This window comes from Chaetodon auriga, chromosome 13 (genome assembly GCF_051107435.1).
Source record: "Chaetodon auriga isolate fChaAug3 chromosome 13, fChaAug3.hap1, whole genome shotgun sequence".
NCBI classification, from domain to species: Eukaryota; Metazoa; Chordata; class Actinopteri; order Chaetodontiformes; family Chaetodontidae; genus Chaetodon; species Chaetodon auriga.
This window is the reverse complement of record NC_135086.1, coordinates 16958830-16973908: the sequence shown is the minus strand read 5'-3', so window position 1 is coordinate 16973908 and position 15079 is coordinate 16958830. Positions and strand designations below refer to the sequence as shown.

General features: G+C 42.5%; 1 protein-coding gene across 1 annotated transcript in view; it reads left to right on the top strand.

Annotated features, from left to right (window-relative positions):
- Positions 1–15079, top strand: part of mgat4a (alpha-1,3-mannosyl-glycoprotein 4-beta-N-acetylglucosaminyltransferase A) — a 28763-nt gene that overhangs the window by 11142 nt on the left and 2542 nt on the right. Inside the window, exons 2-15 of the mRNA XM_076746440.1 lie at positions 2222–2389; positions 3012–3152; positions 9228–9361; positions 9469–9515; positions 9664–9777; positions 10893–10968; positions 11588–11702; positions 12158–12288; positions 12373–12480; positions 12577–12651; positions 12839–12957; positions 14183–14261; positions 14580–14640; positions 14954–15066. Coding sequence (XP_076602555.1) covers positions 2222–2389; positions 3012–3152; positions 9228–9361; positions 9469–9515; positions 9664–9777; positions 10893–10968; positions 11588–11702; positions 12158–12288; positions 12373–12480; positions 12577–12651; positions 12839–12957; positions 14183–14261; positions 14580–14640; positions 14954–15066 — 1481 coding nt within the window. The remainder of the gene's footprint in view (positions 1–2221; positions 2390–3011; positions 3153–9227; positions 9362–9468; positions 9516–9663; positions 9778–10892; positions 10969–11587; positions 11703–12157; positions 12289–12372; positions 12481–12576; positions 12652–12838; positions 12958–14182; positions 14262–14579; positions 14641–14953; positions 15067–15079) is intronic.

The following is a 15079-nucleotide window of genomic DNA, read 5'->3' as shown; positions in this document are numbered from 1 at the left end:
CTTAGCCCTTCCCCCACCACTCATGGTACTAGAGAGCAGAGAAGAATAATGAGATTGTATGGATGTGCTCCAGGCCTCAGGTAGGTCTAATTGTTTAATGCATTTTGTGTACCCATTCAGCCATCCAGTGGCTGTATACCAGTAGAGCAGGTTCAGCATTCAACCTATTACACGGATTTAATGTTGATACCACTTGATCTGTAGTATGTAAAGAGTGACGTTTAACTGAAATGTCAAGGTACTTGTGTGAACCCTGCCCAACATACTTTGGCATTGACACACTGCTCAGGTTATTTCTTGAAAGAGAATGTGATACATATTAGGAAATACATACAAAAGCCAACACCACCTAACACTTCTGTGTGCGGCCAATATATAGCTGACCAGAAACCTTATCCATGTCTTGTTTTTCTGCTCCTGTGGTGCTCTGTGTGTCTCTGTTTCTTTGCACAGTGAGATTACAGGTGTGGTTTCGACTGGAGTTGGACAATCAAAGGACTGGTGTGAAGATGAAAGTGTGTTTTAGTTTGAAGTTGCCCTTTTCATGAGGTTTGGGCCAAATGACAGCATCTGTCTGTTTGTCTTAGAGATCAACATTCAGGTGGAACAACAACGTTCTGTGTGGAGAGCAGCCAGGACAGAGTGGATGGACAATAGCTCAGTCAAAGAGAGAGAGTGATGGAGAGGGGAAGATAAAGGGAGGTTGGGTTTTGTTATGGCGGAGGGCTCGCTGAAAGGGCACAATAAATCTACCCGCAGAGGAAGATCAGAGACTGGCCAAACTCACAACCCCATCTAACACCTGAGATGTTCTTTGTACTCTCCCTGTAACTTCATGAAATTTGGAAGTCAAGACTTTTCTAATAACTTCAGAAGTAATTACTATTATTATGAACTTTATTTATATAGAATATTTCAGTCAGGCAGAAGACATAAGTAAAATGACTAAAATAGAAAAGGAACCCAACACACAGAGAATTTGGTGCAGAAACTTCATCAAGTAAAGTAAGACAATTAGCAAGGCTGAGCCACTGTGCAGCCTACCAACAGACCACAGCTTACTTCCCTTCTCATAGATCTCTTTCAAACTTAAAACTTGCCACAAAAGTGTTTCCTCATAAGAGCTCACCAAGGACAGGTCTGTCTCTAAACCTCAGAAGTAATTTCCTGTAAAAACATGCGGCTTATATTGCCAATAAACTGCTGCTCCTGAGTGCAGTATCATTGTCGATAACAGTAACTTACTGCAGAAGTTCAGATATTTGAAAAGCAGGTTCATGCCAAGTAAATCCCAATACAGCCTTATAGTAATGATAATAATATAATAATAATAATAATAAATCATTTGTATATGCACATGCAAATACAATGTAATATATATGCACTTACATACATACAGTTCATATTTAGGTATGTATACACTCATTCACATACATTTGCTTGATACAGAGACAGAAATTAAAGCACTAAGAGGACTGTATTTACTGGGGAGCCCCCAGCTCCAGAGTGTTTGGAATCATGTGAATGTGAGGGCTGAAGAAGCACACTCATTGCTAATTACTAGTTAAAGTGCAGATTAAAGAAAAAAATTTAACCCTTATTAGGGATATTTAGGCCAATGTCTAAGCAACAAGCGTGAATTCAAGGGGATGAATGTTTAAAAAGGCTTCTTACCATTGTGAAAAAGTGCATGTTTCTAATTCTCAAGAACTATTATCCTTCCACATGAATGTCTATCATCACCACTATTTTGATGCAAATTGAAATTCTGGGCAGCAGTGACCACTTGGAGTGATTAATAGAATTTGGTCTGTTGCCATTCCACTGCATGCTTTTGCTGCTACATTGGTATTTTTGGTATAACTAATGAAGTCTTCACCAGCCTTAGTTTTACTTGAGATATTCTGGTTTAGGCTACAATAGTGAGTATAAGCTGCAATCGATTGCTTGGATGAAGGACTGAAATATCCTATAATGAATGATAATATCATATCAGCCAAATTTCTAAAGTCCCAGCCACACTGCTAGATTTTTATTACTGTTGAATTTGCCTAGTGGTTGCCCAAGTCTGTTAAGATGTTTTTACTTCCCTGGAGCTAACTGTGGTCCTTTGTGGGGTTTTTTTGTTGTTGTTTTTTGTTTTCTCACAATTATGGGAACTTACCATAGTGCATATTATCACCTGCTAATGCACCCTGTTTCTTCTATTTTGTTCTTATAGAGAAGCTGATAGCATACCAGAGGGAGTTCCATGCCTTGAAAGAGCGCCTTCGAGTGGCAGAGCACAGGACGCTGCAGCGCTCGTCTGAGCTCAATAACATTCTCGAGCAGTTCAGACGCGCCATTGCCGAGACCAACAGCAGCAAAGATGCCCTCACAAACTTCTCCGGTAACTGACACATGGATACAAAGACATACGAAGACTCATTAACGCCAACTGAGCTTTTACGCTGTAGATTAAACATGAAATGTTTTCAGTCAGTCATGAAAGGATCAAATGCAGGACTTCAACCAGGGAGAACAGGGTTCATGTCCCATGTGGAACTTGAACATGTGGAAATTTTTAGACTTATTTTCAGGTTTGTTTGTTTTTACCCTCCCAGTTTTCCATCACATTTTGGTTAGGTTTTGGCAACAAAACTACTTGATTAGGTTCAGGAAATAGTCATGGTTTGGGTTAAAGTAGATCCTGTCACAGCATTAAACACATGTTAGAAAGGCAACACCAACACAGCAGTATCATTATGTACACCATGCCCTATGGAGTAAGTGATAAGCACAGACAGGGTCCTGCAGCCAGTGAGTAGTCAGACTCTCAGAAGGAAGTTTTGTACTCTAAGTCAGTGTGTAGTTAAATATTTAATTCTGTGGTTAAAGCATCAGTGTTCTACCAGAGCACTTTAATGTTAACAGGTGGTGCTTTAAAAGTCAGCATAATTTCATTCCTGTCATCGTTTGATGAAACTGAGAAGAGGACTCCACTTAACTCATGTCTCTGTGCCTGCTTTCAGATGAGACGCAGAAACTACTGAAGGAGCTCGCAAATAGGAAACCTCTCCAGGTGCCAAATATCTACCACCACCTGCCTCACCTTCTCAACAATGAGGGCAGCCTACACCCTGCCGTGCAGGTTGGCCTCGGCCGCACAGGAGGTGAGCGAATGCAGCACACTGCAAATTCATTACAACAGTCACTACACAAACATCGTAAAACCTCCTGACATCCTCAGTACACCAGGGAGAGAACAAGCCTCAACAAGTTTTCAGTTGGTGATCAGTTCACAACAAGTGTCCCTGTTGGATTGAGATTTGTTAAAGGATCATTCTGAAGAACATGCAGAGTTGACTATAATTCTAGTGTATGTACAGTATTATTCCCTTTTTTCCGTACACATTATGTATCCTACCTCTTAGATTCATTGAAGAAATCAAAATCAAATATCTGTCCCACTTCAAATGCCTTTCTGTTGTCCTGTCTTCTCTCGCTCATTGAACCTGACAGGTATACTCAAGCATTTTGAATAGTACTTTACAAAGAAAGTTTACATTCGGAACATAAAATTACGAAATCATTAGACGTTGGCCGCAATGAATCCAGCAGTGTAATTTTTAACTTGGTAGTTTTTCTCCCGTGAAGATTCGGAAACATATCCTGTCAAAGCTGAGTTTCCCTCTCCTTTTCACTCTTTCCTTTTAACTCCTATTCTCTGCCTATTTTCAGCAATTTTATTTTTAAAAATGTCTACCTCTCACGTCTCAAGCAACGGCATACGGCATGTAACCTCTGCTATATCAAGTTCTCTAAGAGGATTACATATCTGGCATGCTGAGTGTGATAGGTGGAGTGAATTTGGGGAGCAAGTTAATGGGCTGAACAGCTGAAGTGGTGTTTCCACATTCCTTTTGACAATGGCTGAGGGGAAGAACAGAGGCCCTAGACAAATTAGAGGAAAGGAAGGAGGGACCACTCTGGGATAAATAGGAGCCTCTTGTCCCTGGTCCATAGCCTGTTTCGATCAGTGCGTACAAGGTTTTCCCACAGGAAAAAGAAAAAATTCTTCTCCCATCGTTGCCGTCTCTTAGTCATTGCCAGTCTGTCTGTTTTTATGACAGGAGGGAAGGTATCTGATAATGCGGAGTTTGTCGCTGCCTGATGCTTTGTTCTCACCAACTTCTCACCCTAAAACATCATTTGTGTTCAATGGAATGCTCAAGCAAGCTGGCGCTGCAACTGGGAAGTGAGAGCGGATCTCTGCGTTGGTGGGTCGCAGAGACACAGGACTGCTTCAGGAAAGCTTTGCCTCTGCGCCACCCGTGCATTCCTGTAGAACATACATGACCCAGCAGTGCCTTGAACCGCTCCTTTTTTCTATTGTTCATTGTTTTTCTTTGTCCCCCCTTGTTCCCCCCCTTGTTTCTCTGCTGGTCCAAGCATATCTGACATTGGGATATTTATAGCTGTGCAAATGAGGACATCATCCCACTTTAAATTGAACAAGGATTATGGGAAGAAACAGTCCAGTGAAGCTCTGAGATTGTAATGGTTGGAGTAAGGCCTGACTGAAGCCCCTTTAAGACAGAAACCAAAATATGGGCATTATTGTAAATACGGCCTGGCTTGCTCCAAACACATATATGGCCTTTGGCAAGCCACCAGCTTGCCAACTTGTGCCTTTTACACACAGTCGGTACCAAACAACACTAACAGTTGTTTGCACTGACCAACAATTAAACGTGGCACAAGCTCCAGTTGACGATGTCGTTCCCCCGCTTTTTTCTCCCCAATTTGAAATTCCTTATACTCCAGTCTTTGTTGGTGCTGACCCTTCTGTTGCCTTGAGGAGTGTGTAGACAGTCATGTGTCTGCACTAATGCACATGGTGCCAGTTGCTTTATTGCAAAGCCCCTCACTGCAAGGGCATAGCACATGGTGTGGTGATCTGCGCCTTTAGGCATGTGACACACACACCCACCAGTCAGCTCAGGGAACATCTATGCTGGGTTTTCAAATTAAAGTGGTGTGCATGTGCTCAAAAGTGAAAGAGGCATGGTCCATCCTAAGAGTGATAGTTGGTTAGCTTGCTAACCCCTGGCAACAAGCCAAATAAATCTTTGTAGTGAAGCTGGAGCTGGATTATCTTCCAACACCATCCTACAGGTTCACACCGTCTCCCCAGATCCCACAGCTCTCCTTGCTGATGTCCCGACTCCCACTCACTGCTGCTAATTGGACTGCCGGATTTTTGCTTGTGTTTTAAGAGGCACGAACAGCAACATTATCAGCTGACAGTAATGTAAACCTCACACTCCCATGTTTTGTTGCTTCTTTCTTTGCTGGTGAACCAATATTATATTTCTTGCTACCAGCACAGGGTTCAACGTGGCATAGAAACCTTTGAATCAGCTGATTAGTCTGAATGGCAGAAGTTGTGAACTCAGTACATTAATCAGCACAATCTAATCAGCAAGATCTAATCTGAGGCTAATTGCCTTTAGTGGCAACTCTGGAGCTAATGCATTCAAACGCACTACACTCACTCACTCTCTCACCATCACCTTATACTCCAAGGACCTCTCTTCATCCCACATGGCTGACCTATGCTAGAACCCTGTATATCAAACCTCACCCTACGCACAGACATTTTTTGTTGCATTGCCAAACACAAGCCAAGGCTTTCAACCATCACTGAATTTCCATTGAACTAAAACAATGAAAGCAACACTCTGCTTTGTTTCAGTGTGAGCTCTGATTGGCTGGCTGCATCACTGCTATGCAATACTGAAGAAAAAAAATTGGACATGGTTCTGTCTTCCAGCTGTAAGCAGTAACGCATGTCAAAACAACTGAGCTTTGCAAGGCAAAACTGCACGTGGTGCATTTCATGTGCAAATGTGTGCACATAGGCCAATGACCAGACCTACATGTTGTTGACACCGCAATATAATTATCAGATCTTTTGTTCAGACATACATGAGTGACCTCCCTATTCACCCCACACTTCACAGGCTGTGATGCTTGCTCCGTTGATCACATTTTTTTCATGGAGTATTGCGAATTTCACTGTTGAAACAGTGTTGCATGCGAACAGTACAAATATGACAAGGAGTAGAATTACTGTTTCTGCAGAGGTCCCCTCTATACATGGATGGTTGAATAATGCAATCCATATAATTGGGAGTAGGATTTATGATGGCTCTGACTGGTTATTGATGTTTTGTTTTTGTTTTTTTTTTTAACAAGGCCCCTTGTGTTACAGATTGAATTTGTTGAGCAAACCACTTGAATAACAAGATGTCATTTAATGTGTGAGTGTCAGATGTTACCATTTTCACAAACATTGTATTCGCTTCCACCCAGTGCATTTTTAATAGGTGGTCTACTCAGATTGTGGATTCTAGGTTTTCCACTGGCAAGCTTTGTTTAAAAGCACACACACTAAGTGTCCCTCAGGCTTTGTAAGACCTTGAAACCTGAAGAGTTTTTTTTTAAAAAAAAAAGGTTCAGTTTTTCTCATTGAAATATAACACCCAAATTATCCAGGATGCCTCTCATCCCCAGCAGCAACACCTCTTTTCCCAAGGAAGACATTGACGGTACTTACTTTGATATAGAAGCAGTTGTGAAAAATTAAAATAATTAGTTAATGTAATATATAATGCAAACATTCTGTATGTTACTGTAAAGATAAAACAAACAAGGACAACAAATATGCATAAAAACCCAGTTTTTATTTATATTTCATTATAATTTTCATTCTACTTTTTCTGTATCTTCCATATTTAATTCATGCTAGTATAATAAATAAGATCTCTCTAAATGCAAGAAATGTTTTGTATTTTTTCAATTTTCACATTTATTTGTACAGTTATTTTTAATAAGCCTAATCATTATTAGTTACAATGGCAAAAGCACGTAATTGACAAACTTAAAACAAGCGGACCGGTCCTCAAGTCAGAGTCAGTGTTGTTTGGCCGAGCACATATGCTTGATTATTCCCACGACAGGCAATGATCCAGTGATGTCAGTTCTCTCCTTGACGCTGAATAGAACCCTAAATAATGTGTAGCTATGGTTCCAAATTGGGAAAATAAAAACATTTACATGGTTTGTTTAAGCAAACCATAAAGCGTAATTTTTGTGGAATCAGAAACACAGCTCAAGACAGCTCTGTTGATGTGCATGACATGTCAAGTCAGTTCTTTTCACTGATGTGACAGAGGAATGGCCAGAAATGTAGATTGTTTTGCTTTTTTCCCCCCTTTTTTTTCCTTATGCAAGGAGATGAAAGGATGGCGGAGTGAAGCGGGCAGGCTGATCAAGGGACATGGGGAGGGACAGTCTTGGAGTCGGTCCTGCTCACGCCGCACTTGCATGCATTATCACTCATTCACTGTCTGCCACCCTCCCTTATTCTGTCACTCTCTGTCTCTTTTCCTCCCTCCCACGTTCTCCTTTCATCCTCGACCTACTTTCTTGGTGGTGGTGGGTGTCGCTATACGACACGGAGCTCAGTGTGAGAAACACAAAGCAAAACTGGGACAGATTCTCCACGCTGCTCAGATCACTCTGGAGGATTGCACCCTTTCTCAAGTCCAGTGTGTTGCTCACGCATTCTGCACCTCAAGTTTGTTTTGGGCCTCTGTTTTTGTCCCTGGTGCCCTCACATCAGCTCAGTTAGCGTGCTTCCCCTTTCAGAATGTACCGACAAACACACGCACACTGAAGCACTGGTCCATCTTCTTCACAATCATTACCGTCCCCATAGGGCAAGTTGTTTGTAACTTCCATTTATACAACACTTAACCTTGTTTCTTTCCTCTCTGGCCAAGCGTTTTACATTTTATGCAAAGCACTATAGAGAACTGTCTTCTATAAATTGTGACCATAGGATTGAATTCAGTAGAGGACAAGTACTCTGTATACAGAGGAAGAGAAGCCTAAACATGGAAAAGAGAGCACACAGGCTAATGGGCAATTTCATGCTGACTGTCCTGACTTCTTTTCCTTAACATGAGGAAAACACTGATCCAGTGTCAGATTTCCAGCCTGACTACTTGTTCGTCCTCACATTTGCTGCCACGCCAGTGTGTGCTTGCTGTACTCTCTCTGGTCTCTCATTCCCTCACTCTGTCTTTCCCGAGTAAACATGATCCTTGTTTCCAAGTGAGTGAAATGAACTGCTTTAATGTCTGCAAGAGTCTGTTTTTGTTTTTTTCCCTCTGGTATACTTTTCAGGGAATCTCTCCGTACTAAAGAAGAGGCCGACTGTTTAGCAGCAACCGCTCAAGGCCTCATACAATAGGAGCAATAAGGAGATGACAATAGCCTCTCTTTTCCTGTTTCCCTGTCTTACTGTTGTCTCACTTCATCAGCCTGTCCTCAGCAAAATACTTCTCATGGCCTTTCTTAGCTCAGAGGTGATTATTAGCTTCATATTTGCAATTGGTGGGTTTTGCTGACATGACTAAGCGCTTTGTTGACTGACCAAATTAATTGTTGACAATTTAGAGTGTTGATTAATTGTTTGGTAATGTATCAAGTAAAAAATATCAGCTTTTTCCAGCTTCTCAAGATATAGGATTTGCTGTTTCTCTCTGTTTTTCTCTTGTTAGGCCATACATTTGGCTTTGGTGACTTTTTGAAGTTTTTATAGATTCATTTTTAGCAATTAACTGAAAAACAAAACAAAACATATAAATCAGTACGTGACCAGACCGTCTCTAAAGCTGTGAGTTCTGCTTTCTAGTTTTTTCTTTTCCTCCCTGCTGTTGGCTTTGGTTGCTTTAGGTGGTTGGAAAAACTTTGCAGCACTTTGCAGATCTCAGAATAATGAATGCTGTTGAACAAATGCCAGCTATAAGAAACATGTGTCACCTCTGTCCAAAGTCCAAATTTGTAGCTGCCTGATGTAGAATCAGTGACTCTCAAATGGAGTATATTTCAGAATTGATTACTTTACCCACATTGTGTATGATTGTTGTTAAAAGACACATTTCTTTAACAACGTGCAGCAGGGTGGTGCAGATGCACTCCAGTCCACCTCCATCAGTCATCCCTCCCACTGCCATCTGTCAGTTTGGCCATGAATTTCTGTTCTCGCAGATTTAGGCTGATGTAATTAGTCCTTGTCTAACAGCAAACGTTATTTGGTTTTGGATCAGCTTTATTAAACGGCCACCCCTGCAGCCTTCGACACTTCTCGCCCTCACACTCTGTCTTCTTCACAGTTACCATGGTGATGGGGATCCCTACAGTGAAGCGGAAGGTGAAGTCTTATCTGTCAGAGACACTGCGTTCACTAATAGACAAGCTGTCACCAGAGGAGAAACTTGACTGTGTTATTATAGTCTTTGTTGGGGAGGTGAGATCTGGTATTCATACAGTATGACTCATAGCTCAATGCTTCTGCACGATGAATTCAGAAAGGTCTGCCTGTGTCTCATGTGTCTCACCGTTTGACCTCCGCAGACTGATGTGGACTACGTTCACAGCGTGGTTGCTGGCCTGGAGAAAGAGTAAGTACATTTTCTGATGCACAAAACGGTGGAGATATTGTGAAGGAGTGAAAACACAGTTATCCAGAGAAGTGTGTATGTGTGCAGGCACGCTCGTGCGTGCGTGTGTCACACCTGTTGATGTCACCAATAAGCTCCTTTTGTACAGGTTTTCTACAGAGCTGAGTTCAGGCTTGCTGGAGGTGATCTCCCCACCAGCTGCTTATTATCCTGACCTCACCAACCTCAAAGAGACTTTTGGAGACTCCAAAGAGAGAGTCAGGTAAGCAATTCACATACTGTGGCCATGACACCTGTGTTGTCTGTGAGTTTGGTGCTCTGACATTTAATTAGGACAAAATGTGATAGAAATCATTATGGAAATCGTGGAGAAGCCAGCCCTGAGAGAAATGAAATGCAGGAGAGCTGTGATGAGGAAGGATGAGTGGGGGGGCTGGGGCTGGGGGGCGTGGGGAGAGGGGGGAGCGAGAGCTTTTAGGTAGGCTGCCTAGGTACTTAGTATTCCACAGGCATTTCTCAAAGTCAGATCAAGGTCATCGGCAGCAGCACCCTCTATCTCTTTTCCTTCTGTTGTGCTCCCTCTTATTATCCTCTGTGCTTATCTTCTCTTTATAGCTATCTAACAACTGGCTTCATTAGAAATCTGTTTATGGTGCAGTTTGTGCCGACAACTTACAGTATGTACTCAGATAGTAGCCTTTAGGCCCTGAGGACTATGTGTTACGTTGGTATGTGGGTGTTTGTGAGCACAGATGCTTCTGATGGCAATCTGGGCAGTTAGTATCTTGCTCAACATGGTCCATGGTACAAATTTGTTTGACATGTGTTTGATGTGTGTGTATGCATCCAAGTGAATGGTTTAGAAAAGGTTTTACTACGTTTCACCACTGCTGAAGCTGCAGCAACACTCAACCACCTGGCTGAGTTTAAGTGCACGTGCATTCATTTCCCATATTTGTGGTGTGTGTTCACCTGAGTGTTAAAAGAGTGTGTGTGGTTGTTTCTGTTTGTGTCGGTGGGTTTGCGTGTGTGTATCTGCGTGCCACCTCTCACACCTGCCCCGTGGAAAGCATCATGAACACCTGCAGTCCTCGGTGAATGGCCATGACTCAGACTTGAACAAGGGCAGATCATTCAGATCAAACAAGTCGTGTGACAGCACTGGTTATAAATTATTCAAATACAGTCTGCTGCTGTAGCATTCAGTGTACCCGGCGAGTACCTGATTTTGCTTTTTGCATGGGAAGCAGTGTGCCTTTTGCACGCAAAATATCCCAGAGTCTACCTTTAAATACAGTAAGATGAATTCACTTTTTTCTTTTCATGTGTTTGTAATTTTCTTATGTGTTGTCTAATGATGGTCTCTGCTTTGTTTAGATGGCGGACCAAGCAGAATCTGGACTATTCCTTCCTCATGATGTATGCTGTGAGCAAAGGGGTTTATTATGTCCAGGTATGTCCCTGGGAAAAAGAAAAGTTCACACAGCAACTTGTTGGAGAGCATTTTAAGTATGGCTTTTTCCTCAGTAACGCTGGTTTGCTTTTAGTTTGGAGCTTTTCATACTAAATTAAAGCAAATGCGTGCTGTTGCAGTCATTCATCAGAGTCAGTGTTTTTTTTCCAACCGGAGCCAGTTTCACTTATTCTGAGCCTAATCCTCTTAGACTTGTTCAGCTCTTATCTGTCTTCTTGGCTAAACTAGGCGTCCAATTTGGGAATGTTTACATAAATGTTTACTCTCAGCAGATTTGAAGTGCTAACTCCAGACATTCATGCTTTAGTTCCACTGTGTTGTTAATCTCCCATCTTTCTGTCTTATGCATGGGGCGTGTCATTTCCACTCTCCGCTCTCACCTGGAGGGAAGAGGTATTGCCTCTAACATCTACTGCTAGTCTAGATTAGTCAAGCATCTGAGAAGTGTTTTCTTAGCTCGGTTCGGAGCGTTGCCCATGTAGGAACATAGAAGAGTGTCCCTCCTGCTTCCTCTCCTCTCCATTAGGAATAAACCCGACTCCTTATGTGGGTTTCTTTTGCCTTACGTTTTGCTCTTTCTGTGCTTCTGTTCCTTCAGCTGGAGGATGACATTGTGGCCAAGCCCAACTACTTTGCCACTATGAAGAACTTTGCCCTGCAGCTCTCGTCGGAGGACTGGATGATCCTGGAATTCTCTCAGCTGGGCTTCATCGGTACGATCCATTAAGCATGTGATCAATACTCGCCATCCACCAGGGGATCTGCATTGTCAGCTGATAGCACAGCCAAACAATGGCACTCTTGGCTAAGTGGCCTCCTTAAAGTGGTTATTAACTCATTATTTTAACTCTTAACTTGGCAAGGCATTCACTTTCTGCAGGGTTTATGATGAACAGTCAATTGCACTGTGGGCAGATCTGCAGCCAGTTAAGAAAAGATGGAAATTACATTGATCACTGTAGAAATTGGGTCATTGAAAAGTAATATTATTTGGCAGGGAAAGGCATTTAGGTGCATTTTTCTGTTCAATTGAGACGGCGACAGTTTTTTTTCTTGTTTTGTTTTTGTTCAGATTAATGGTTTAATCATCCCATTGCAAATAAGTGGTTGTTAATGAATGCCGAATGCTTCTGTGTAGGATCAATGAATTATTCTCTCTTTCCCTCAGGAAAAATGTTCCAGGCTCCAGACCTAAACCTCATTGTTGAGTTCATCTTCATGTTCTACAAGGAGAAGCCCATCGACTGGCTGCTGGACCACATTCTCTGGGTCAAAGTCTGCAATCCTGAGAAAGATGCGGTATGCACTGTGATTACTGCATAGATATTAGTGTCACTGTGAGGGGAGTGGGTCTCCTCATTCTCCCCTTGTCCTTTTTTAAAGAAACACTGCGAGCGGCAGAAGTCCAGCCTCCGTGTGCGGTTCAGACCCTCCCTGTTTCAACACGTGGGACTCCATTCTTCTCTTGCTGGAAAGATCCAAAAACTCACAGTGAGTCTCACGACCTCATAGTCATCTATTTGCTGCAACAGTAGAGGCTGCTTCCTGTGTTGGAATCTTGGCTTTCCCTCTGTCTGTGTCCTGTAGGACAAGGACTTCCTGAAGCCACTGCTCCACAAGATGCATGTCAACCCCCCGGCTGAGGTTTCCACTTCAATGAAGGTATTGTGTCCATAAAATATATTATTTCTGGATGTTCACTTTTCTATATATATTATACTGCTCTCCTCTGTATACTATATGTAGTCTAGTGAATAAGAATAACTATAAAGACAGTAATTAATTCCTATCCCCCAACTTTAAAATCAGTCATCAAGGTGTAACAAAACATGTGCATTGTGTCACACAGGTGTATCAGGGTCACACACTGGAGAAGACGTACCTGGGAGAGGACTTCTTCTGGGCCATCACCCCTACTGCGGGAGACTACGTCCTCTTCAAATTTGACAGACCTGTTAGCATTGAGAGGTATGTGTTTGTGTGCCTCTCATCATGTGAAGCAAAGGCCAACATATATGTCATTATCATGACATTTTCTCATACAGGTACATGCAAAAATCTGCCTTTTCAATTCTTTCTGCCCGATGCCCTTCAGTGATTCAGTTTAGTTTCTGTGTGTGCATGCATGCGTGTGCGTGTGTGCGTGCATGCGTGTCTCCAGGGATCAGGGTGCGCTAATGAGAGTGCTCTAAAATAAGCATTCTCCGGCCGGCCTCCTACTCTCTGTGGAGCCGAGGTAGAAAGGCAGCAAGGCAGAGAATATAAAGAGAGCTGATAGCGAGACTGACGGCTTGGATCAGAGCCGACCTGAAAAGGATGCTAATGTTTGGTCATGTGGAGATTAATTTTATGATGATGAATGCATTCCACTGCTCTTGTAAAGATAATGTTAGGACAGAGAGACAAGTGAGACTGTCAGTCACTCAGCAACTAAGAGGCAGCGAGTGGGAAAAGGGCCATCTAGTGTTCCACTGTCTGTCTCTGAAGTGTTTTGTATGCTTTTCAACGACACCAATTACACCAGCTCAGACTCTTTTGCTGCGCTGATTAGACAACATCTCATCAGCAGTTGATCGAGAGGTGCAGCATTCTTTCCTGATCTCTCACTGCCTCTGGCTTGCATTCTTCTGTTATCTCCTTCTTCCTGGTTGTTCAACATTTAACACAAGTAAATACAGTCCACAAACAGACTTGAAAGAAAACACCTTTTGTTTCAGATTAAAGTAAGGGAGTCACGTGTTTCTTCGAATCTTGCCAACCTTGAACACTAAAGCCACAAGTGAGGCTCATATTCCACACTATGCTTTGTGAATTCAAATCATCCTCCAGTTGCTCTGGAATCTACTGAGATTGGCTAAAAAGGCAGAAATACTGGAATTTGTAATGTTCAAAACCTGTAGCTATGACCTGAATATGAGATCTGAGAAGCATACGCTTTGAAATGTTGATCAACTATATCCTACTGACAGTTAAGCCCTGATTACACAAGGGGCATACATACTTCTGCATACCCAATTTTTCATTTCATGGACATAACTTACTTAACTCACCTAACGTCCGTCAGGGACTTGGGACGTTAGGTGACTGTGTGTATCTGGACTGGACTGTGTGCATCTGCGTGGCAGCTAACAAAGGGCAAGAATGCTCATCCATGGATGTAAACATCACAATGAATGCTTGGTTTATTTGGCAGGTTCTTGTTTCGGAGTGGAAACCAGGAGCACCCAGGGGACAAGATTGAGAACACCACAGTGGAAATACTGCCTGTCTCGGTAGGGGAACCCCCCCCCCCTACACACACACACACACACATTCTGTCACCCCTCTGTGGTGTGATGTGCAAACGATTTTGATTAGATTACACTGAGTGGTTGCTCTTAGGGACGGAGCATATTGATTATCGACAGGAATGTGAGTGTGACTGAATCGTTTGCTCTGCCTGAGGCGATACATTCTGACATTGTGATTCACACTTTCAGTATAGTCACAGACACTGACATCTGTTTAAGTGCTGCTCAAATGAACAGATTGAAGTCTTTCATTTGTTTTCTCGTGTTTCACATTGCGGCCCATCTCTGTTCACGTGTCAGGAAACTGGACTACAGACCAAAGACAAGTACAAGCGAACTGAGGACCGCTTTTACAGGATTGGTAAGTGACTTTGACAGTCTCACAGTGTTCTGTTTGTGTGTGTTTGTGTGTGTTTGTGTGTGTGTGTGTGTGTGTGTGTCTGAAACCTCGTAATTCTTCTGCTTTTCCTGATTTTTTTTTTTCTTATTATTAGCTTTTTGTTCCTTAGCTTTTTTGTGATATGTGCCTTGTAGACGTGATTTCCTTGAATAAACCCCGATGAAAGCCATGTGCTGAAAAGTGATGTTACAATGAAGTTCATATTCTGTTAGTGAGTCACTTCATGTTTCACTTCCCTACCAATCTATAATACTTCCTATGCTTAAACACACAGGTCATTTTGAGAAGGGCGTGGCAGAAGGGGCTGTAGATCCTTCCTTCAACCCCATCATGGCACTGCGACTTTCAGTTCTCAAAGACTCGGCTGTGTGGGCCATCCTCAGTGAAGTAAGCCAATCTC